General features: G+C 39.5%; 1 protein-coding gene across 4 annotated transcripts in view; it reads right to left on the bottom strand.

The window, feature by feature from the left end:
- Positions 1 to 26245, bottom strand: part of LOC143210536 (multiple PDZ domain protein) — a 165390-nt gene that overhangs the window by 54353 nt on the left and 84792 nt on the right. For all 4 annotated transcript variants that reach the window (XM_076427454.1, XM_076427456.1, XM_076427455.1 and 1 more), the window contains 8 exons: positions 26009 to 26182; positions 23716 to 23935; positions 22598 to 22899; positions 20024 to 20248; positions 16241 to 16414; positions 15836 to 15997; positions 14328 to 14570; positions 12414 to 12644 (listed from right to left, as the gene is read on the bottom strand). In XM_076427454.1, the coding sequence (XP_076283569.1) occupies positions 12414 to 12644; positions 14328 to 14570; positions 15836 to 15997; positions 16241 to 16414; positions 20024 to 20248; positions 22598 to 22899; positions 23716 to 23935; positions 26009 to 26182 (1731 nt within the window). The remainder of the gene's footprint in view (positions 1 to 12413; positions 12645 to 14327; positions 14571 to 15835; positions 15998 to 16240; positions 16415 to 20023; positions 20249 to 22597; positions 22900 to 23715; positions 23936 to 26008; positions 26183 to 26245) is intronic.

Genomic DNA, 26245 nt, shown 5'->3' with positions numbered 1-26245 from the left:
GAACATTAATTGTGTTTGCTTCATTCCTTACAGTCCTCACCTTCGTACATTTTTTTATTTTCAACACTACCAGTTTCACGGAATTTATTTATCAAATTGGAGTAAACGGAAACTGATGGACAATTACGATTAGGAAATCGGTCCTTGTACAACGGCACTGCTTTTCTTAAACACTGTCGACTTTCTCCATAAATGAAAATCATATCAATCTTATCTTCCTTCGAGTAACGCATTGTGAAACGTTCATCGGTAAACTGATAGATTAGAAATCTTAGAAACAGTGAAAATCTGATAGCAAGAAGGTCTTCAGAGTAATTAGTAGTTGATAAACACGATTTTGTACGAACGCATAGGTGAAGGTATATCATAAATGTCTTCCTGTCAACATCGAATCTGTTATTATGTTGTGTATTGCGATACATTTGAATGTATAGCAGCTCGAGGGAATATTTTTGAACATTTTGCGTAACAGAAATAAAGCAAATGAATCTTACACGTTGAATTTTATTTATTCCATTTTTCTGGGTTGAAGGTCATTTGTAGGTCATATTGTGTTGCATGGATGAATTCGTTATTTTGTCAGCTACAACATTACGTTAACGAAGACATATCATTCCATTAAAAAAAACATCGATGACCTCGAAATCTCATAAAAAAATAACCTTGAAAATTTTTTCCCTTACACCGTTACATGTGGCCCTTCAAACAGTGTAACTTTGTCCGAAGAAGTTTTTTTGTACAACGAAAAGTAACGGAGACATTTAGGTGTTCTGTTTCTTCGGACTCACCCTGTAGAAATATGAAAACATTTATTCTACTTTCTCAACAAATTCCTAAAGAAAGTACAGCGATCAAAAGTTTCTTCAAAAGCCACTACCTCGCTATTCAAGGATCACGATTACATAAAAAAAAGGAAAATTGCCACTATCCTCGTAATTTGACTAATCGAAAATTCATAAGGGTTGATAAGCGACCGTTTCATTCCCCCTTTCCGATAAATGATTCATGCTCGTGTAAGTAGATGTTGCAGCGAGAGCATAAAGTGGCGGTATCGCAGGGCCAGGCAAACAATTACTTCTGCAAATGGTATGCAAATTGTTTACGCCGCGGCGCGGCATTATCAGAAACGAGGTATGTATATCGCAATTTCTTCCATTAGGATGGAAACTCGATCCGAAAGTTTGCCTCGCCCCCGTTCGAGGATAAAACCGACGAAGGAAAGTTTCAAGTTTTCCAATTTACTCCCGCTCTCGTGTCCCATCCTTCAAAGAAGCTTTGATCAATTTCCAAATAGAATACAGGGTGTCTCAGCTGAAGGAGACCAGCCGAGTAATCTCCTTCGTTTTTCGTCGCACGGTTTAAATCGCTTAAAAGGGTATCCTGAAAAAGTAAATTTTTCAGTCATTCAGAAATAAAACTACCAATAACCTTGGAGAAGACACAGAACAAATTTGTTCTCCAACTGAGACACCCTGTAGATTTGCAATGAACGAAGAGAGATCTCGAGGAAATCTGAAACTTTCTTTGTGCATATGGCTCCGATCTCGTGGCCATCTTGAATTCGCGTTTCCTGTCGGCGAGGCATTTTCAAAACGCATTGCGAACCATTATTGTTCGTATCGATGCTGTCCGATTTGCTCGTGGTCGCCCAATTTGCGAAACGTTCACGTGGAAAAATATTTCGACTCGTAACAAACATTATTAAACCACGTTGCACTAATATTGTCAATATTTTACACTTGAAAAACTGCATTCAAACAAATCCTTTGTGGCACACATATTCTACAATACTTAAATTTAAAAAAAAACGCGAAAACCAATATTTTTAAATGAAAAAACAGAACGATCCGCGTTAGGCGCGTCGCGTTCAACGGAAGCTTGAATGTGGTAGTAATCCCATACGTACTAACAACGAGCAGGGTCGGTGGCCTTGAGCGGACAATTAATTTCAATCTGACAATGAGTATAATAAAGAGTGTGACAGGCCTACGGATGATAGCAACACGACCGCGAAGACCAGACCAATGAGACTGAGATTTTCGGAAGCTTCGACTCGGTCAGGAACCGAGCCAAAATGGAGCAAGCGAGGTCGCCAGCAGAAAACAGAGGTGGGGGTAACTGCAGCGAGCATAATCTTATAGGAACCCCAAAAATTGGTTGAAAGATTCGACTTTAAAATAAAATTACAATTCGTTGAAAGGTTCTCGTTAGACTTTCCACTGAAAACACGAAGGTTAAAGACGATTATTTTCGAGAACGAAGCCGCGAGTTACCGACCAACCTGTATAAAATATAGAGCAACCTAATCGTCGCTGCCAACCCCTCGGTAAACGGATAAATCACGGAGATAGCGCTAGTGATTGAATCGTTTCGAGCTCTGGTCTGCTTTCACCGATGAAAAGCGATCTGAATTGTTTCTGCCACGAGTCGTGTAGCTTATCGGAGAGCCATCGATGCGAACAACAATGGAGATGGACGATGGACGGTTGTGAGCATAAACGACAGTGATCATCGCGTGCCTTCGAGACTCCGTTTCAAAGTTACACCGCGTCTACGTCTCTACGTGTATACACACGTGGACACACACAGAGAGAGACACGTTGGTCGGTCGTGGTTGTGCGTACACGTGTACAGAGTCGAACAGTACGCGTGTTCGAGGTGAATGAAAGAAACGCAAAGGAACAGAAGAACGGAAAAAGAATACGGCGAAGACAAGAAAGGGTAATTATACGGAAGAAGGTACAGCTCGCCGATTTCGATAGAACTCAAATATGTCGTAGCCGGTTTTGACAGCATATATCAAGGTTGTCAAAATCGGTGAGGTGTACCCTTTTCTGTATAATTACCCAAGAAAGACGCACGAGAAAGAGAGAGAGAGAGAGAGAGAGAGAGAGAGAGAGAGAGAGAGAGAAAGAGGAAGCCTGCAGGAGAATCGATTTGTATTATGTAACTTGCGGGCAGATGTCCAGCGGCTACCATCGAGGAAAGGTTTTCTACTATCGGGGTTTGCCCGTTTCGAGTATTCGGGGGTCGAGTCGGGTAGTCGAGAGGAGTAGCTTTCAGGTACTGAACGTGTCCCCCGTGTTAAGCAATAGTAAACAGTATTTACACACACGTATCGATCCCCGGACACGAGAGCCTCTTGATAATAGTGAAGAAAGGTGCCAGTGAGTAGTAGACAGTAGTGGAATGGTAGTAGACTTCTACAAAATGGTGGAAAGGTTCGCATACGAGCTGATGCGATCGTTAGATTCGTTAGAGAGACAATAACAGAAACGGAAAGGCGACGGCGACACCGCACACTGAAAAACCTTCGAGCGCCACTTTTTAGGGACTGAGGACCGTTGCCATAGTCTTTTTCTTTTTGTCATTTCAGTTTCGAAACCTCGTGTTCCACGAAATACGCGAGATGGCCCGAAAGCAGTCGTCTACGGAGGAGGCACTTGAAATTGTTGAGTGGCGGTGTGCGAACAATAGAGATCATTAGTGACAGTGTGGGAGGAATGTACTAAGGATGTTGAGGGGTGGGGAGTGGCGAAGAGAGACAGAAAAAGAGATGACAAATAGTTACGAACGAAAAAAATCTGTTGTTCTACTTGCCTCTTTGTAACCGTGTTCCCTTTCTCTCTCTCGTTAAATGCAATTGCATTCCCTCTTTCTCTTTCGTCCTATCTCGACACCCGCGGTGTCTCTCATTCCCTCGGCAACTAAGCACTCCTCTAAACGATCACGTTGCCTAATCAAAAAATCCTCATTTGTTTTGCACGACCGTACCCCCCTTCCCTCCGGCGCGATATGCTGTTAGGCATGTGTGGGTGCCAGATACATACGTGCAGTCCGACTGTTTCTCGAGCGAGATTACGGAAAGTCGAGCGGACTCGAACGCAGGAGTGGGAGAAGGTCCCTGAGACGACTATAGCGCTGGAACACAGAAATTATGTTCCAGACTGTAGATACTGATCGATTAATTGTCGGAACTTCGTGTAGCTACAACGAGAGACTAAACTTTCAGAAAATAGTGGAATTTTGTTGGCTGCTGTGTTATTTCTATATTCGCATAAAGCATAATCTCCGTCAGATGAACAAATTCGTTTCTAACTCTGCCAGTTAACAGTCAACAGGTTAAAACCATCTTTTTTGCATTTTCAACTGAAAATTCATTTCAGCGCACATCAGACGATCCAAATTAATTTCATCGAAACATGCTTCTATCTCTTTCTCTCTCTTTTTGAATCTCCTCCCCCTCCTCCTCCCCCTCAGCCCACCCGCTATACTGCAAAAAGATGAACGGCGGATATAATGCGTATGTTATGTACAAAGAAAGAAAAAATTACTCGAGCGAATGCAACTCGCTAAAACAAAAATCGCTAATACGGTCACGTTTAGTTTATGTATGTGAGTGTCCGTGTTTATGGTTGCTTGTGCGTGTGAGTGTACAGTGTACAGGATGAAGCGGCTTCCTTCGATTCCTCGTCGGTATCGGTCGTTATCGAAACGGGCCGAGCGAAAGTTGCATAATGTCTAGAAGAAGATGCGATGCTTTGATCAATTTTCCTTCTATCGTCCTGAGAATCTCGAAATCGAAATATTTTCTTTCTCGAAGGAACAGCGTAGGAGATCGTACAAACACTTCTTCGTATTTCGTGACTAGATCCCGGATTATATGCATTTATAACAACAATTGAAACGTTGTGAACTATTCTCGTTATACGTTCGCGTTATATCGTACGTTCAACCGACAGTAAACGAACCTCAGCAAAGCCTACAGAAACGAATAATAACGAATGCGCGAACGATAAATCGAGGTTTTACGTTACACGCGTATGTAAATTTCTACTAGTCCAGTCAATGAATGCTCATAAGGGGGGTGTAAACAGAGGGAAATGGAAGGAACACAATTTTTAACTTTGGACCTTTGTTTGAACCAGTTAGGAGGTAAACATACTAAAAGTCTCCACTCCTAGGAGGTGAGCAGGGTGTAAGGGGGCACGTAGAAGGTCCCCTTTTTCGGTTTTCCACTTATATCTCGGAAACTATGCATCCCAGAGATAAGACCATTCTATACAAAATTAAAGCTGACAATATGTGCCATAAGATTGACTCTATTCAGTTTTTCGCTATATCGCATAGTTTCCGAGATATCCGCGCTCAAAGTTCACTAATTGTGCTGAAGCTAGTCAAGTAAGGCAAAAATTTCTTTTTCACAAGTAGTGAACTTTGAGCGCGGATATCTCGGAAACTATACGAGATAACGAAAAACTGAATCGAATCAATCTTGTGGCACATTTTGTCAGCTGTAATTTTGTATAGAGTGGTCTTATCGGTAGGACGCATAGTTTCCGAGATATAAGCGGAAAACCGAAAAAGGGGACCTTCTACGTGCTCCCCTGCACCCCGCTCATCTCCTAGGAGTGTGGACTTTTAGTATGTTTAGCTCCTAACTAGTCCAAACAAAGACCAAAAGTTAAAAATTGTGTTCCTTCCATTTCCCTCTACAACTTTTCGTTGACTGCACTATACGCATTTCCAATTCGTTGCACACTGCGCGTCCTGAACTCACCAATGTACTTTAGACGACACGTTTGGCTGAATCAACCTGTAGAATGTATTGTAGATGCAAGGGAAAAAATGTTTGCGATCGACTGGAACAGTGAGTACGCTATGAGTATTTATTTTCACTAAATTCGCTCGGTACTGAACAACTGAACGACTATTATTAATCGGTATAGAGACGGAAGTCGAGCTTTAACCTACTTTATCGTGAGCATTTCGCCGAGCGAACCAATTATGGAAAATCTGAGCTAAAGGCAATCTTAAATTTCTTTTCCGATATCAGGAACAGCGCTTGGCGACGCGACGCGACGTCGTCATTGATCGCCGTTCCTTTATTGGACCGGTGGATTATTTAAACAACCGTTCGAAACATCCGAAATGAACGATACTCCGGTTCCAGTGGAAAAATAAACAAGTCACCCTATAGTCATGAATGGTGTAAGCCCTGAGAACTAATCGGAACACCTAATAAATAAAAGAGGATAATTTAATTATAGAAGCGAGCGCGCGAAACGAACTGACAATGGAGTTCGCTGTTCCCCGTAATTGCCAGTTTCGCGTTGACTGTGCGAACGAGACCGACTCGACAGAGAGAACAGCGAGAAGGTGCTGATCAAAGCATCGAATGTTCCTCTCGGAACTGTATTTAACTTCCGTTTCGAGTGGGGTTCTGTGTAGGCGGTCTAACACCGACCGGGAATCGAGAAGCCTCACGCCGCACACGAGCTTCGGATTCTAAACGAAGGAACGGTGAGAACAGAGTCATCGAGCCGAATGCAAAATACCGAATGCGATCGTTCTGTTCTGTTCAGCTACTCTACCAGGCAACTTTCATTCACTATTACAATCGTTTTATTCAGTACTTACTTAGTCGGTGGTCGGCATTTTTCGATATTTTTCGGTATGTACCCATTTCTCGCACGAATCGCGCACGAATCGAACCGTTTTTCTATCAACATTTTCGTTCTACGTGTTCAATGCCCACGGCTCGTTTTCTTTCTCTCTCTCTCTTTCTCTCTCTCCCATTCTCTCGCTATCTTTCTCTCTTGAACGTTCGGCAGCCCTGGTCGGCGGATTCGCGCACTCTCGTGGTCACGTTTCGCTTTCGTATCGTTTCTCACTGCTTCTTCCTGATCATCTTTTTCTTTTACAGAAAAGGTACGATTCTCCGAAGTTCGAGCACTCGCGTTTGCTAGAACGAGCCTAATCGCTTAAGCTCCATCGATCATCGCTCGAACCAAAGACACAGTGCGCGACGGGTCGCCGATCTAGCGGGACAAAAGTCATTTTTGGCAATCATAATCATTGGCAATTTGTTTTTTAATGTATCATACGTCAAGCACTACAATGTCCGGGGCTTTTATTATGTTTTATCGTTAGATACCGAAGTACGTCTGTGTATTAGTAGGTACTAATGATCACGATTAGTCATGAAGTACATATGTTTGACAAAAAGAGACTAATTTTCATAAAAATGTGACCATTACTTCATATTCGAACTTTGTCCAGCTAGTTCGGCGATCCGTCACACTGTGCTATGGTCCAAGTAGTTTCTCTCTCTCTCCCTCTCTCGCTCTCTCTCACTCTTTCTCTTTCTCTTTCTCACTTGCTAACCTGATAAAAGTTTGATCGAGACGCGAGAATGCAAGCTGGAACTTCGAATCGAGCCGGAGTCATCGATATTGGTTCCCAATACGTACAATTGAAACTTGCAGACTGAATGGATTCATGCTTCGAGAGAGACCTGAATGTATTTGACTCTTCAAGGTCACTGAGCCGGCCGGTCGCCCGCTATCGTGGCACAGCGCTACACAGCACAGTGCACAGTGGGCCAGAAACCGACCTTTTTGGACAAAAATCTGCCGACAACTCAGTTTTTCATCGATTGAATTGAAATTTTTTCTAAATGTTCGTGAAGGACTATAATTTGATGACGTGCTGCGTGAAAATCGTTAACTGTCACAATCAAGAATCCTTATCTACAAAGCCCAATAACTCCGATACTTCATCCGCTCATACCATAAAATTGCATGGTCCGAACTTTCTTTAGAAAAGCCGAATCAGTTGCTGCAGTGACTGGATTAAACGCGGTTATTATCACAAGATTGCATAACATGCTTCAGGTAATTACATGTGACAAGAAAGCTGATTCTGTGAAATTCAAAGAATATTGTTCGGAGACGGCTAAATTGTGCATTCAAATTTATCCATGGTACAAACTACCTGCATCAGTTCATAAGGTACTGCAACATGGAAGTGAAGTACTTGCTGCATTTGAACTGCCAATTGGTTTCTATTCAGAACAGTCACAAGAGGCAAATAATAAAGTCTTCAGGAAATCACGAGCTGAAAACTCCCGAATGTGTTGCCGCAAAAAGACAAATATAGATATTATACGGCATATGTTATTATCATCCGATCCACTTATAAGCTCTCTAAGAATAAAGAATGGCCAGCACAAGGAAGTTCTTTCTCAAGAAGCGAAACGCTGCTGTTGGATCAATAAATTAATGGTAAGTCTCATAAGTGCCGAATGTAATTCTATTCAATTGGTAATTCTCAGGGCCAGATTTACAGTTTAAAATTTTGGGGTTTAGGATTTAGGGTTAAGAAGTGTCGGTAACCCAGCTGGGACATGCAAATTTATGGTATGGGCAGATGAAGTATCGGAGTTATTGGGCTTTGTAGATAAGGATTCTTGATTGTGACAGTTAACGATTTTCGCGCAGTACGTCATCAAAGTACCTATAGTACTTCACGAACATTTTTAAAAAAAATTCCAATTGAATCGATGAAAAACTTAGTTGTCGGCAGATTTTTGTCCAAAAAGATCGGTTTCGGGCCCACTGTGCAGTGGTCCGAGAACGCGATTTTACTGCCCAGAAGTCAATTTTCGAAGTTGAACATTTTGAAAAAATTTTTTTGGCTATAAAGTAACAATACTTCAAACCATCAAAATCCAAAATATTATCCATTTCAGATAATTGTGTAACCGAGGGTAACGTTCTAAAGACAAAATTCTGAAATTCAAAGTGGAACTAATTATTCTAAGAACTCATTATAAAGCATTATTTCCAGCATTATTTAATCCATGTACGAATGCTGCAATATTATTGGCAATTTAAACTTTGGGAAGGTTTTTAAAAAAATGTATAAAAGTGTTAGACATCAGACTTGTTTTATATGAAAGTTTAAACAATTTCGAATAACAGCATATAAACTTTAGGTGCTGCCTGCTGCAGCCGTGTAGTTTATACGATAATTAAGAAATAAAATCCCGCGGTATTTTGGCGTCTGGATAGCATAGTTGACTTGGACTCTGATGTTTAGACTGCGCGAGTCGTATCTGCTTGTTAGTATTTCTTTGTATAAACTGTTACATTGTATTACATTGATCAGACTCACAGAAATAATTGGTTCTCGTCGAGCATACTTGTTTTTGATCACGTTAGTCTTCAATCGAATATTCTCGTGGAAACATCTGTACTGAAAGATTTTGCTAAGTTTTATGTGTGTTAAATTGTGTATTATAGTTAGTTATATAATTATAGTTGAACATATTTATGTATGTAAATACACACATTGTACATATTTTTAATTCATTTATATAGTGTGTAATTTAGTTTAAGAGTTGAAAATAATTTTGAATTACAATGTCGGAAAGTATGTGTTCCACTTTAACCTTCCCATCATACTGTCTTGGCATCAAAAGGTTAATTATTTTCATATTTGTAGACAAATATAACTTTAAAAATGAGAATCTTTTTAACGCATGGTATAATGAAGGTGATCCGAGCAGGAAAATAATTGCTGTGACTGATGTTATTTTTGATAAAATCAACGAAGTGACTTTTGACGAAACTAGAAAGTCCATTAAACAAAAAGTACGTCTTTTTTGCAATAATTTATCCCAGAGAAGGAAAAATTGTCATCGGTCACTAAAGCGCTTTAAAGCGAATTACGATAAATGGTTAAAACAACATCTAATCTTTGATCGAAACCTAAATAAAGATCAATTGATGCTGCGGAAGATTTAGATACAGAGGAATTCGAATTAGCCATGTTGAGATATTTGAGTAATTTAGAATTAATTTCGGAAATATAATTATATATATACCAATTTATTGCGTTGGAAAATGTCGATATGTGTGTCTCTTTAATTTTGACCACGAAAAACGAATTTCCAGACTATATGTGCATAGTATTGAATCCGCCAGTTTGAATTTTTCATTTTTGATGTCAGATTTGTTATCAGTGACCTCAAAAAACATCTGATTATCAACTTTCATAAAGATCCAATGACATTTTGACTTTTGGCCAGTAAAATCGCGTTCTCGTACCACTGTGGCACCGCATCGGCGCGGCATAGTGTTCGATAAACGGCTGGTTCGTGTCTCTCGAGTGTATTCGTGTGCAGCACACGGCACAGAAGTTTTCTGTCACGTGTCAGTCACGCCGATAGTATTATATTTAGCTCGGGACTCATTAGTGGACCGTGAGTTCCGTGCATTGATAGCGTTTGGAATATTCGGAGCACGATGAAATAATAAATCTCTCAGCTTGTACAGCGAGAGCAAATGATTAGGACACTCGAAAGGAACGTATGATTTCCGGCTAAATCAATGGATTCTTAATTAGAAATTTAGTTAGAGTAATTGTACCAGTAATCAGCCGTTCGATGCCAGTTCTTAATATGTACCTCGAAAAGTCAATACTTGTTCAATACCTGTTCTGCATACATACATGCGTTTCGGTATTAATTGCCGATTGAAACTCAATTCGCAAAAATTTTATAAAACTTGATGATCTATTGAAACATTTACACTTTGGTTATTTCCATTTGATTTTCCGTGCACAGTCAGTTAATCTCGAGCGGCGTGAATGAAAATTATAAATCCAAATATTTCATCAACAGAACAGAAGCATGGTGTTAATGAACACACAGCCGCGAGTGTTCGGTCACTGTCTGTTTGCTTACGTAGCAGTGAATTACGTTCGCAAGGCAAAAATCGATTCAGATTGCCGCATGCGACAATTACCAGTCGCACTGACGATATACAGGGTGTCTTGAGAAACGTGGCGCAACCAGAAGCAAATTTTACGTTTCATCAAATTCAGAATGACGGAATCAGGCGGATACCGACTCCGGAAATACCTCCGGCTCGCTTCGTTGCAAGAACCATGTACAAATACGTAACTAATTAACCCTATCGCTCGTCTTTCTATTTCGCTATCCAAACGGATCGTTCGACAGGATCTCGCAAGAACAACCCGAACGGTACAGATGAACACAGGCTGTCACAACGTAAACACAGGAAACGCAAAACAAACAAAATATGCGACGAACAAACGGAAAGCGGAGGATAAACACAGAACGCATTAGCCAAAGCAACAGAAAAGAAAAAAGGACGGGAACAGGGTATCGTGGAGAACGTCAAATAAAATCAAATAAAATAAAATAACGTGTACGGCACCCTATTTATTATCAACAACTCATACACGCTGCGAAACGTTTATTCAATTTGCACGAGAAAAAAAAGATTCTTCCGTTCGTTACTATGTACGTACCATATATTTAAGTACCATACTCTAAACTCTAAAACGTTTAATCGACGTGTAGGCGTTAAGCTAGATCCAAACGTAATCAAGATGTGTCTATTCGCTAATAAACCACGTATAATCTACGCTGGTCAATAATATGCAGTCTTATATATGTTCTCGTCGAACTGAAAACGAAAGGAAAAGAAAAGAGAAAAAAAATTACTAATTTCGTGGCGCGATCATAAATAAAACTCTACATTATTTGTAATATTATATAAGACGAGCGGAAAGCGTGCAATAACATAAAAACACGGTGTTAAAACGAGTGGAACTTCGAGAAGCAGATTTTATACAGCATCTGATCACTTCGCATCGCGTACTGTATAAAAATTGTAAAGATTCGTCGATTTCTTCTCTTCTCCGAATGTACCTTCACGGTTTCGATAAAACTATTTGAGCATTGTCGCGCGAACGATTGTCGTAGCTGTGGAAAACGTGTGGCAACGGTTCCATCCGGCAAAACTGACGAAAAGCGTTATCTGAAAAAATCTCATCGACGGACGGATAGTTTAGGACCGTCTTAGAGAACACTCTAAGTACTCTCGGGGCTCTAGAAAAACAAAAAAACAAGCACTCTCTGATCCATTGAAGAATCGATCGATCATGGTGAGTTCGGCTACCGTACGATCGTCTCGAAGACACGCGAGTCGCGAAAGCAGTATCATTGGTCCAACAGAGGCTGAATAATCACGATACCTACGATGAAACAAGCACGGCGACTGCCCGACAGCTCGCGAACCACTGTCCAGCCTCTTACCCATTGGCTTCAGCGAGCATCGACATGCTTCATCGGTGAACGGTGGACCTGGACCTGGACCTGATAGCTTCGGGTAGTTAGGCGTGGGTTAGGTATCGTTTATAGCGAATCATTGATCTTCCGTACGAGATGATCGTGAAGGATTTATGAAAATGTATCGAGTAGCTGCTGTTCACCATGGTCCAGGTCCTAGCTTTGGATAAAGACGTCGTTCGAGGAGTCCTCGGGGCTGAAGGAAGTCGCCGATGGTTGTTCCATCGAGAAGAAGATCGAGCAGTGACACGTTAGCCTCGAGCGGCGCTTAGAAACTCTCGGATTTGACGAGATTGTGCTGGTGCTTTACTCCCTCGATCAAATCCATGTGATGGGGTGGCTCGATTACGTTCACTTTGCGCTCCCGGAAATATTCTCGCCTCTGTTTGTGGCTATCCAGAATCGAGCAGGTGGTCGTCTCGTTTTCCCTATCTCTGCTCGGTTCGATCCGATCGTCCTGATCGCTCACCTGGACAATACTGTCTGGGATGGGCAACGGCTTGGCCACGCCGATGCGAACGGTGCCCTTCGGCGCGCCTTTCAACGCCTGCACCGCCTGGTCCAAGGTCGCGTTCTCCAGGGCGATGTCGTTCACGAACAGAAGCCGGTCGCCCGGTATCAGTTGACCGTCCACCTGGGCTACGCCCCCAGGAACGAGCGATCTTATTACTATCACAGTCTCGTTGGGGTTCATTGGATCCTGGAAACGGCAGACAGGTTTCTCGTTGGATCAGTCGCTTTCTCGATGAACGCGTATATGTGTAACAACTTAATAAATATTGACGGTGCCTACAGTGATTGTGTAAGTTTCAATGCTGCAGTACTTCTGCGGTACGAAGAAATACACTCCTCAAAAGAATTGAGGGATCCCTTCTGCGAACCCGAAAAATTGTTCCCAATTTACGTGATCATAACTCTTTCAAAAATGGCTGTATCGATATTGTTAAACAATGGTTTGAAACCTCTAGTTTCAAATGCTCTGTTTCAAATTGTTTCTATGTTGGGTTTTTACAAAGTTATAGCGAGATGAAGACTACATTGACGGTTAACAAAAGTCTTGTGCAATTTTGGAACATCACTCAGGGAGAAACAAATTTTTTTGATAAATCGCGTTATTATCATTTGTAAGGGCTATCTTTCCTGTGTAAACTGTGTGGTTGTTGATTATTGTGCGATTCTTTTTATTCGAGTTATTCAACATTGAAGTAAATATGGGCTTTTTAACTTTAACTGGCTCCAGAAAGCGAAAAAATTATCGTAGAATCTTGTGTAAAAAAGCAATAGAAAGAGCGTTTCTTTCTCTTCGAGGCGCACTCCTTTCGTTTTTTCAATTTCATTAAGATTTAGATATACCAGCTGTTTCTGAAAATATGCTTGAAAAATGCACAATTTCCATTTTTCCTTTAACTCGCTGTATCTCGGCGAGAAATGATCGCAATCCCATGATCCGAACGTCAGATTGAAGCAGACATTCTGCCGATTCGATTGAGTACCCCATGAACTCGCTGCGACAATCTTTTACCTATGGCAGCTGTGTTTGAATACGCTACCGCCGCGCCCGTCCATAGTGGAAAATTTGGACCAAACTCGATTCAAAATCAAAGAACATTCGATAGAAATGAGGTAGAGCGATGAAATTTTTTTTAAATTAGAGCCGAAACTTTGCAGAATATGGGAAAATAGGAAGATTATGGTACGAACAGTTTTTAACGTTGAGAAAATTCGTTAAACATGTAGAATTTCAAGAAAATGTGGTTTCTCCAGTACCACGCGCGGAAAAAATTGTTTTTTAACATGCTATATATCATTTCCCGTAGATTTTTTCACGAAGATTTCAAATCTGGTCTCAAAATTCGTCTACGACCTCAGGATTTTGCAAGAAATCGATTTTTGTAAACAAAACTAATGTGATAACTTTTTCGTTGAACAGATTTGATAGGCCACTTTGATACAGAGCATCTGAAACTAGAGGTTTCAGGCTTTCAAACCATTGTTTAACGATATCGATACAGCAATTTTTGACGGAGTTATGATAAATAAAAAATGTTTGCATTGATTGCAAGACGCAGGAGCCAAATAGAAAATTCTTTTTTCTTTTAATTGTCTTGTTAAGCTGAAATTAATTACACTGATGCACTTAAATCTTCGTAATTCGTCGACTGCTTTAAATTGCACGTGCCCATTTTTGTCATAAATGCATAAAATCCGCAGTCTAATGATCACGTAAAGCGGGAGCAATTTTTCGGGTTCGCAGAAGTGATCCCTTAATTCTTTTGAGGAGTGTAGTAAAAAGTATTGTTATTTAACTGCATGACAAAGCACTTAAGATACTGAGACTACAGATACCGACGGAAGGAAAGGTTGAATCGTTTGAGGATGTTACCTGATAATCCAAAATGGAGAACCCAAGGCCCCGCTCTCCCTTTACCAATTCGATGATTTGCGGCTCGGAGCTCCACATCGCAAGACCTGTCAGCGGTTCCAGGGAACGCGACTTCATCTTGTTCAAGCTGGCATCGGTCACCGTAGCAGTGGTGGTTGTTGAAGCTAACGAGCCATCAGACTTCGCTTTAACAAGGCGATCCATCGTGGGCAACAAGTTTTGCAATGATCCGCCCAGAATGCTCTGCGTGAAACAAGTGGAACATCGTTCAATCAGAAAACAATTAGAACTTTGTGTAGAGAGTAGATATGTTCGGCAATAGATGCAAGAAACAAGGGATTTTTCATGATAAACATTCCGCTACCGGTTTTCTTTTTTGCTTATCGACACCGGAATTACGGGACCCGTGAAAACAACCCGATCGAATATTTTTCATTTACGATTATTGAGATTGTAAAGATGTATCGCGACGAGAAATTATTTAACAAATTTATATTTCTTTGTTCTTTTTATAAAGTCATGTAAAATAGTCGCTTTTAGCGCTTCTCAAACCTAGTGTTAACGATCCAAAATACGACAGAATTTTATTTTTTAATTTCTGTGATTGTCAAATTGTCGAATCATCCCTTAATTCTTTTTCTATCGGTTGCCAAACATTCTGTATATTATATTCGGTTGGTAAAGAAATTCGTTCGGTTTTTGTGATTTATTCCAATCTAAAGAACCGAACGAACTTATTTGCCAACTAAATATATTATTAACACTATATGGAACGAATTTAGTAATAAAGTGAAATAAAACTGAACAAAATATGTTTGACCCTAGTGTAACGTTCGGGTCGACTCAACAGAAAAATACGTATTGGTTTCAGTAATACTTTTTATAAACTATATAAATTGATTTAACACTACTACGAATTTGTATGGAAAGGCGTTTATTGGTTCCAGAACATGTTCCTTCGGGTTTACAATATTTACCCGGGGAAGATACAGTGTAATGCCTTTCAACGAAGACGATATTACAATATTGTTACACACGACGGTCAGGATATATTACATTTCTCAGTAGTTTAATTTCTGCAAGTCTAACTAAATATAGTAGAAATACTATACGTATATAAAAATGTAAAAAGGTATTTATTATCGAATAATGATACGTTACAAAATAAATAATGAAAAATAAAAATATGTACACGTAAGATTGACTCTAATATCATAGTTTCTTAACATAATTATTAAGAGGCAAATTCTGATTTTGCATAGAGAGATCCGTAGTCTATCGATATGTCTTGAAACTGAATGTTATCTTTAATCGAATTTAATGCAGAAAATGTGTTAACGCAAGGTATATTGTCTGAACGGTACGCCAGGGTTAATTGAGAAACTTCTGTGACACACGACGCATTTAAATATTAAGATTACGACTTTAGGAGAAACTGAGCCGAGCGTACGGAGGTCGAGACTATCGTAAGCTTCATTTAAATAATTGATGAATATTCAGCATCTTACCCTGGTCTGGAACGCGGCCTGATGTTGAGCAGTGTCGATCGGGCAGAGAGGATCCTGCGATGCGATGTTCCTTCCACAAACCATTCGAACGTGGATAGGTAATTCTTTTAACACGCTAACTACTTCCATGTGGTTGATACCGAGCAAACGATATCCGTTCACCTTGCAAACAAAGAAACATATGCTGAAACGGTTGAACAGAAACTTCCTCGATTCATCTCTCCCGAAGAGAAATTAATTGAGTTGCGTGAATTTTCGATTTACAGGACGACGCTAATTTTCTTGTTAGTTGAATAACCCGACGCGGAAGTTCAGGCTGGTATCAGCTTCCCGGAGGCGTTAATTCGAATTACATTAAACGCGAGACAACATACTGGAAGTTTGCAAACACTGTTCTAACGTTACCTCCAGCAATTCGTCGCCCGAACGGAGAGTGCCATTTTGTCCCACAGGTCCCTCAGGTAGAATCGATCGTATATAGTGATGGGGTCTGACTTCCTGGCCGTTCTCAACATCAACTGTTCCTTCCAAGCTTATTCCAAGACCGCTGCCCTCAGCGAACTTTTTCAGTTGTGCCACCTGCGAAAAACCGAGATAGAAATATGTACCTGTAATCCGTGAAATTCTACCTCGAGCGTGTAGCAAAGTTCGTCAACGGGATGTATTAGACCATTCTAATTCCATTGTCTGCGAACCCATGCGCCAGATGGCAAACATTAACAGCTCTATGTACCCGACCAGTTTACACTATTCTATGTACACTGGCCAGTGTCGGGCATTACTCGAATTGTTTCAATGCGATGTTTACCTTACATACAATTTAGCACAATGGATACTTGATGGTCGAGTACCTCACCGGACGATAATTATTTATTGATCGCAACTAGTTATTATTATTATTATTATTTATTGTTAGACTGTGGGACACAGGAGCCAAATAAAAATTTCACTCCTCTTTTAATTATCTTATTAAGGCAAAACTAATACACTGGTGGCCTTAAATCTTTTTAATACCCCCACTGTTTTAAATTGTATGTACCCATTTTTGGCATAAATGCATAAAATCCGCAGTCTATTTATTATAAACGGACCGAAGCCCTCTTACATAAATGTTTACAATAGAAAACAATAAAGGACTACTCGTATAATAACAGATAGTCCAGGCAATGAATGCTCATAAGGGAGGCGTAGAGGGAAATGGAAGGAACACAATTTTTAACTTTGGGACTTTGTTTGAACTAGTTAGGAAGTAAACATACTATAAAAGTCCCCACTCCTAGAAAGTGAGTGGGATGCAGGGGGGCACGTAGAAAGTCCCCTTGTTCGGTTTTCCGCTTATATCTCGGAAACTATGTATGTGTCCTAGCGATAAGACAATTCTATACAAAATTAAAACTGACAAAATGTGCCACAAGATTGATTCGATTCAGTTTTTCGCTATCTCGCATAGTTTCCGAGATATCCGCGCTCAAAGTTCTCTAATTGTGAAAAAGAAATTTTTTCCTCACGTTTTTGGCCTTCTTTGACTAGCTCTTCAGCACAATTAGTGAACTTTGAGCGCGGATATCTCGGAAACTATGCGAGATAGCGAAAAACTGAATGCAGTCAATCTTATGGCACATTTTGTCAGTTTTAATTTTGTATGGTCTTATCGCTAGGGCGCATAATTTCCGAGATATAAGCGGAAAACCGAAAAGGGGGACCTTCTACGTGCATTTGAAGTTGAAATTGAATTTGAGAAATTGATGTTGAAACTGAAAAAATGATGTAGAAACTGAAGAATTGATGTTGAAACTCAAAAATTGAAGTGGAAATTGAAAACTTGAAGTTGAAATTGAGAAATTGATGTTGAAACTGAGAAATTGCAGTTGAAATTGAAAAATTGATGTTGGAATTGAAGTTGAAATTGAGAAATTGATGTTGAAACTAAAAAGTGGAAGTGGAAATTGAAAAAGTAAAGTTGAAAGTGAAGTTTTGAAATTGAAGATAAAATTGAAAAATTGAAGTTGAGATTGAGAAATTGCAGTTGAAATTGAAAAATTGATGTTGGACTTGAAGTTGAATTTGAGAAATTGATGTTGAAACTAAAAAGTGGAAGTGGAAATTGAAAAAGTAAAGTTGAAAGTGAAGTGGAATTTGAAAGATTGATGTTGAAATTGAAGTTGAAATTGAGAAATTGATGTTGAAACTAAAAAGTGGAAGTGGAAACTGAAAAAGTGAAATTGAAATTAAGGTTGAAATTGAAGTTGAAATTGGAGTGTTGAAATTGAAGCAAAAACACTAACTCGAACAAATAATACCAAAGTAAACTTTGAGCGCAGATATCTCGGAAAGTATGCGAGATAGCGAAAAACTGAATGGAGACAATCTTATGGCACATTTTGTCAGCTTTACTTTTGTATAGAATGGTCTTATCGCTAGGACGCATAGTTTCCGAGATATAAGCAGAAAACCGAAAAAGGGGACCTTCTACGTCCCCCCTGCACCCCGCTCACCACCTAATAGTGGGGACTTTTAATATGTTTACCTCCTAACTAGTCCAAACAAAGACCCAAAGTTAAAAATTGTGTTCCTTCCATTTCCCTCTACAACTTTTCGTTGACTGGACTAAGAAGGGACATGCACAAAAATTAATAGTACTAACTATGTGGTATTATCCTATAATTCTGCGTAATTGCTTTTTAAACATATGCAAAGACTCAATGAAAACATCAATACGATTATACAGAGTGTTAGAGTTTGCAATAATGCGGTTTATTGGATTAATTAATCCATAGGTAGATATCTGGCTTTAAGGGTTTGAAAACTTGCTCGAGATCTCAAAGCACGTTCAGGTGCGTGAAAATTGATTTGCATAAGGAGAGAGGGACAATCTATATGGTTATTAATTAAATTAAAAATAAAGCTCTGGTCGGATACTCTTCTGCGAGCAGGCAATGTTTCCAGGTTGACTACGTTTAATATTGTGGAGTAATCGTGATCAAAGATTGACATAGGATTATTAATCTTATAAGAACAAAACCTAAGAAATTTATGCTGCACTCTCTCTAGCATGATTTCGTAATTTAAGCTATTCTGAGACCATATAACTGAAGCAAATTCCAACTGGGGACGGACAAGGGTAATATATAGCAATCTAATTGTGAGCACTGAGTGCAAATCAGTAGAAAAGCGTAGTATAAACCCGAGTGTTCTTGAGGCGGAGTTAACAATATTATGGTTGGAAAAGTTCAAGGTTGAGGAGAAACGAATTCCTAAGTCCTTTACCTCGATTATTGAGGAAAGAATACAGTCATTGAGACGGTAAGGATAAATGAATGGTACAGAGCGACGGGAAGACCGCATAACATGGCATTTTTCAATATTGAGTTCCATACCATTCTTGCAACACCACTCAATAAAACGATCTAGGTCTGCCTGTAATCTGGAAGCATCATCGTAGAACGAGATGCTGCTGAAGATTTTTAAATCGTCTGCAAATAGTAGGTACTTGCAATATTGAAAAATAGTAGTCAAATCATTGATGAAAATTATAAATAGTAGCGGACCGAGGTGAGAGCCTTGAGGTACACCTGACAGAACATGTATCGGAGACGATAGGCAACTGTGTGTACGCACAATTTGAAAACGGTTTGTGAGGTAACTTCCAAGCCATGACAATAGATTTCCCTTGTAGCCAAATGCTGCAAGAATGATTTACCGTATCAAAAGCTTTTTGGAAATCTGTAAAAATTGTGACAACCTTAGATTAGCATCCAAAGAAGATGAGACAAAGTTGCAATACACCGCTAGGTTAGTGGTTATTGAATGCTTGTTTACGAAATCATGCTGTTGTTCACATATCGAGAGAGAAACAGTACTGTATAACTTATTTGTGACAATATCTTCGAAGATCTTAGGCATAACGCTACTGATGTTTATAGGTCTAAAATTTCCAATATTAGATTTGTCGCCTTTCTTGAAAATGGGTGTAATCAGACTGGTTTTCCACAGTGTAGGCAATAAACCTGATTTTAAAGATTTATTGAAGATTATCCAAAGCGGCCGAGATAATATTCTATCTTCATCATTTCATTTGAATCATTTTCTTAGCTGACACAAAATTTGAATTTTTCCGCTTCACGCGGAATGACCCCCGTTAGCGAAATACCAGCGAGGGTGTACCATAAATGAATTTCGCATACGTACCACGATCTCGGTATCTGGACCGACGATTTTCTGCCACTTCGACTTAATGGCGGCCCTGATCTGTGGCGTAAGCTCGCTCGATGGATCGCTCAATAAAGCTTCCACGTTCGCGGCATCGTCAAGCTCTTCGGACGTCCTCTCGCGATCCCCTTCATGAAGCACAGCACTGTCCACCGTTGTATGCGACTCACCTTCCGGTTCTATTTCGGTGGTGGTTTCACCGTCCTGTCACAGAACAAATTTCCTACGTTATCACGTAGTTCGATGGTCGTCGATTGTTCCCAGTTATAGTTATACAACCCCTGGCAGAATGTTTCCGAACGGAGTCATTGATACGGATTTTAGAGAAAACATTCACAATTATAATAAAATAAAACATTACTTTATGGAGTTAAAGCTGATGGGAAATGAAAAGGGGCTTATTGAAGAATGAAAACCAACAAAATAACATAAGCTTCCATTTATTATCACAAAGAAACGAGAAAATAGACAAAATGTTACACGGAAAAAAGTTCTCGATTAATAGATCAGCTGGAAGAAAGTTTCCGATTCGATCTACACTGTCCAACACCAAAGTTCAACAATTACTGTTGGAAGATTCCTATAGAGATTTTTTGCGCTGATTCCGAATCTGCTCTTAATTTTTCCCCTAGACGCACAATTTTTGAGAAACTTGATTTCGAAAAAAAAACATATTTTTCAACTTTAAACAAATATTTTGATGTTATTATAAAAGATATTGGATTGTTCTTTACAGCAGAAGATTCTGTAGACTTTCCCGAATATAGTAATATCCAATATTAATACATTATGAATGTTTAAACATGTTTAAAATATCTTCGTCCGACATGAGTTGCCGTCAGTGCCGGAATACGGTGCGGCGAATAGCCGTTCTAATGGCGAGCGCCACTGGCGGCAACTCATGTCGGGCGAAGATATTTTGCTTTTTGGTTCGAAAAAACGTCGACGTTGCAAACTTTAAAGAGTGATTTCTCAAGATAAAAGTCTGCTCTATCACGTGATATAGTTCGATTTTAAGCTGGACCATTATTTTTTAAGATAAACTGAAAAATATCCTTAACAATTGGTGCAAAAGTGGTGTCTCTCCATCTTTAACGATTGTTTAAACATGTTTAAACATTCATAATGTATTAATATTGGATATCACTGTATTCGGGAAAGTCTACAGAATCTTCTGCTGCAAAGAACAATCCAATATCTTTTATAATAACATCACAATATTTGTTTAAAGTTGAAAAATGTTTTTTTTTCAAAATCAAGTTTCTCAAAAACTGTGCGTCTAGGGGAAAAATTAAGGGCAGATTCGGAATCAGCGCAAAAAATCTCTATAGGAATCTTTCGACAGTAATTGTTGAACTTTTCTCCGTGTAACATTTTGTTTATTATCTCGTTTCTTTATTGTAATAAATGGAAGCTTATGTTATTTTGTTGTTTTCCATTCTTCAATAAGCCCCTTTTCATTTCCCATCAATTTTAACTCCATAAAGTAATGTTTTATACTTCTAAATTGTGAATGTTTTCTCTAAAATCCGTATCAATGCCTCCGATCGGAAACATTTAGCCAGAGGTTGTACATCTGCGTCTAGACTCCTAACCCTCTCTCACCCAAAATAAATCATATCATGTATCGGCAGATTCCTTCGATTCTCAGACACCTATTAAATATTAAATATCGTCCAGCCTACTCTCCACTCACACGTATGTAGGTCACAATCCTCCGGACGGGAAAACATATTTTTCTCCTTTGTTAATAGGCAGCTACAAAAGCTTTCTATTTTTAGCTTCATTAAATTCGACCGTTTTCTGCTCCTGCGTGCTGTTGTGAAAAGTTGTCAAATGTCTCGTCGTTTTCTAACTGGTTTTCAAAGTATTCGAACTTTTAGAATAAGTACGTCCACCAATATTTTATTAGGTGAAGCTAAGACCACCAATTTTCCGGACAGAAGCAGTTTTCTTGCAAAAAAATACCTTCTTAAGCGCTTTTCACTTAAAGACCTAGTACCAAATAAAATTCTCTTGGTAGCAATACTAATCTCACAACGTTACTTTCTAACAGTAGAGTAAAGTAAACACACCTAAAAAGTGAACATTTCCGAGCAGATACTCGTAGATTTATTATTAGTATCAACTAAATATAATTGTAGATGAGAAAAAGTAGTAAACTTGACAATATTTTTAAAAAATACGTCAAAATATAGATGTCTTTATGGAAATTTCGGGCACTGTATGGACGTTACCTGAACGTCCCTGGGACGTACAGAATGTTCTGCACGGACGTCCAGGTGTTATCTGGGTCGTGACATAAACATTTGGCAGAAAAATGAGAGCTAAATTTGAGCGAGCCAAAACGGGCGAAAAATCCTTGGTTTTGGGTCACTCTTTTCGCGAGGAGCTTGGATAAACTGTTGAATCTTTCGCAGTTGACTCGGAAGGGGAATTCAGGCGGGTCGGCCGCGCGCGGCAGTGTAGTTGAAAACAATGGCCGTAGCCGTCGCCGCTGCCGCCTGAATTCGAATGAACGTATCGATTATGCCTGAAGTAAATGAAACTCACAGCACTAATAGGGAAGCTGGGTAGACTCGTTATCGACGGGGAGCTCGGCTGCGGCAGTCCTAGCTCGCTGGCCGCGATCGCCTGCTGAAGCTGCTCGTACTTTGGTCCACGTAAGTATCTCTCAAGGCATAGAACAACCGTTTGCCCGGTACGCCTTAAAACTTCGACAGCCTCGTGATTCGAATAACCCTGTAAAGAATGGCCGTCCACCTCGACTATTCTATCGTTTATTTGGATCTTGTTACTCAAGTCGGCCGCGCTTCCCTCGCTGATGCTTTTCACGAAAATGCCGGACAGCTCCTCTGCAAAAGAATGAAAAGGAAACGGATATTAACGTATATTAATGTTTTCAGCGCACTGGTTCGATCTGATGCTACTACTTAAGCAATTTTCCAAATTATCATAAAATTTTCAACGTTTCGGTCAACTATTTAGACCATTTTCAAGAAAAATTTTCATATAATTGCGTCTGTAAAAATGATTAAATTAATATAAAGTGTAATTTATGTTGCGTTCCGCACAAAAACCAAATGTTATAAGAAAAAACAAACCTACTTCCTAAGTGAACAAATTACTTTAAACTCTTTGCAACTTTATAACACATGTTGATTCCATGCCTGTGATATACGAACTGAGGACAAACGTTAGAATTTGAAGAATTTTTCTTAGAACATTTGGTTTTTTGTGCGGAACGCAACATAAATTACACTTTATATTAATTTAATCATATTTACAGACGCAATTATATGAAAATTTTTCTTGAAAATGGTCTAAATAGTTGACCGAAACGTTGAAAATTTTGTGGTAATTTGCAAAATTGCTTAAGTAGTAGCATCAGGTCGAACCAGTGCGCTGAAAACATTAATATAACAAATTGTCGATCGAGATCAAGGAAACAGTTGAAACGGATATTAATTTTTAAAAAAAAACAACTTCAAACGCTATTTCAAATTGCGTCTACTCATTTCTGTTGTGAACGCATAAAATATGTGGCCTGACAAGCGAGCGTAGTCACAGGTAGAATTGTAAGATTTTTCAGAGTAGAAAATGGAGTGGCTCATTAATCTTTCGCAATAAGATAGAGATAGAGGAAGTTTGATAAGATTTTCCAGGATTACCCTTCTCGCAAACGTATCCAGCGATGGTGATCCCAAGGCCGTAAATGTCTTTCTTAAGCTCGACAGTGAAGCGTTCCATTTCTGGCAGTGAGTTAACGTCGATGGTGTCCATGGTGAGGACCGGTAGCTCCGGGATTTGCACCGGAACAGCCGGTATCACTGGCATTGCTCCAATTGGCATAGGATTGCGTACTACGTCCATGATGAGGCCTGGTCTTGCCTATGGAATTGCAAGTATTTGCAAAAGAGCTCATATACGCGCAAATATTATCAAGATAAGCACGGAAAAATCGAACGACCAACCGAGGTCATTCTAGGTCTGTTATAGTCCAGCGTTCAAGGTTAGTAGCAGAAATTACGATCGTCGTAAAATTAATTTGTCAAGACAATGATCATAGAAAAATTCTGCAAATTCAGACGACTGCAGAAACTTCCAAAAATTGTTCTCGTAAATGAAACTTTCAGGGATTTGAAGATTGAAGTCCCTTCTTTACAACGTCTCCTGAAAAATTGATGTACGATTTCTTTTCACGATGTTATGGAACAAAATTGATGAACACGCTCGGTCGTGTAAAGCCCTCGTGGTGTAATACTACTGTAAAGCTGGCGACACATCTTTCATTCGAGGCTCGATAAAAAGACCGAAAAAAATCGTACATCAATCTTTAAGGTATCGTTGTAAAGAGAGGGCTTCGATCTTCAAATATGCGGTGGTTTCATTTACGAGAAAAAATTATCAGTTTCCACAGACGTTTGAATGTATAACGTTTTTTAGGAACAATTTGTCTTCCGTTTCGCGCCCGCTAGATCATCAAGAAAATTTTAGAATGGAACGAACGACGCATTACGAAAATAAATCCTAAATCGGTCCGAGTTATATTGATTTATTATCACAGAATTATCACAGTCGATCCGGTTTACCGTGTAGTCCAAGCCAATCCCAGTTTTATACGGCAAGACTACAGAACAGGTGATATGCGCCAATCCAGCTAAAACCAAAGTGGAGGAAGTGTCGTTGAAAATGCGAGGATGCTAACGTGGCCCACGGTGGGGAAACTTTCTTTGGAACTTTCATCGAAAGTTGTGTGGTCTCCTTCAGTTTATGGAATAGATAGCACTAATAGAATTAGAACAAATGCAGAGGACTAATAGGGATCGGAGGAGAACACGCGAGCTTCAGAAGTTGCCGTAAGTTAGAAGCGAGGTAGCAAGCTGTTCCACCGTGGAATAATAAACTTTGGCTGGCTCGGACATTTTCGTCGAAACTTTTCCAAAACTTTTTCACATTTGATAAACGATCGTGTCTTTAATAATTATAATTAATAGACTGCGAATTTCATGCACGCTCGCGAGAAGAATGAGTAAGCGAGATACAAAACTCTGAGGACATTAGAATTTTAGGATTCTCATCGGAATCACGAACAAAAAAATACATTTTTATCTTAGTCGAAGAATTAAAGATTATTAGTAGCGATAATAATATTAGTATATAATAATTGTCTTTTTTTTGTAATTTTCAGTGGCACCTCGGAGTGTTCATTCGAGCGCAAACGATCAACCAGCTTCAACAAAGTATCTCATTACTCATTAAAAAGTGTCTGAATCGTTAACGACTGCCCTCAAAATTATCGATCAAGGGTTGAAGGGCATTGGGTCTAATCGATCGAAATGCATCAGCGATTCCAGAGGTGGGCATTATTAGGCGAAAAAAAATATTTGAAATACTATTTAATATTTTAGATTTTATTTTGCTTAAAGAAAATAGTATTTTATTTGAACAATCTGAACCTCGAAATAAAATATTTCATTTTCAATAATTACTGTATCAAATAAAATATTTTATTTTCAAAAATTACTGCATCAAATAAAATATTTTATTTTCAAAGTTGTACAGATACTGTAAAATAAATGGGATTATTCACTATTTACTATTTCAAATACTATTTTGCCCAGCTCTGAGCGATTCGTGCTTTTCGGTAGACCCGGGAGCATGTAATTAGAACATATTCCTAAGTGTAGAGTGGTTCTGTTAAATAAATAAAAAGAGAGTTTGACCACTTCGTTTCCACTTGGATAAAATAGCCCGGAGGAGATCGACCGAGGTGTAGGGTGGCAGAGTTAGGCGAGTGCAACCCTGTGCATACAACGATGTAGAATAGCCGTTGCTGCAGAAGTAGATGGAAGGTCTATAGAAAATAGGAGTGATGCGGTGGGAATTGATAAATATGCCGGAGGATAAATATTTCGTGCGCATCCACACACAGCGAAACGACGAAACGTTCGGAACACTCACGTGCATTTCAACGTCGGATTCCTGGGAGTACATGTAGCCGTTGTCGTAACCGGTATCGCCCTGCACGTGACGTATGTTATACGTCTCCGGCACGCTGTGCACCAGGTGGCGATCCAACTCATCGGGGTCACCCAGAATCTTCGTTGGTACGATCGGAGCGTGGCTGCCGAGCGCCTGGAACGCACCCGTTCAATTGATATTCGTAGTATTCGGCGATTCAGCGTTTTTTCCTACCCG

The sequence above is a fragment of the Lasioglossum baleicum genome, chromosome 7, assembly GCF_051020765.1.
Source record: "Lasioglossum baleicum chromosome 7, iyLasBale1, whole genome shotgun sequence".
Classification (NCBI taxonomy): domain Eukaryota; kingdom Metazoa; phylum Arthropoda; class Insecta; order Hymenoptera; family Halictidae; genus Lasioglossum; species Lasioglossum baleicum.
This window is presented reverse-complemented; position numbering and strand designations above follow the sequence as displayed.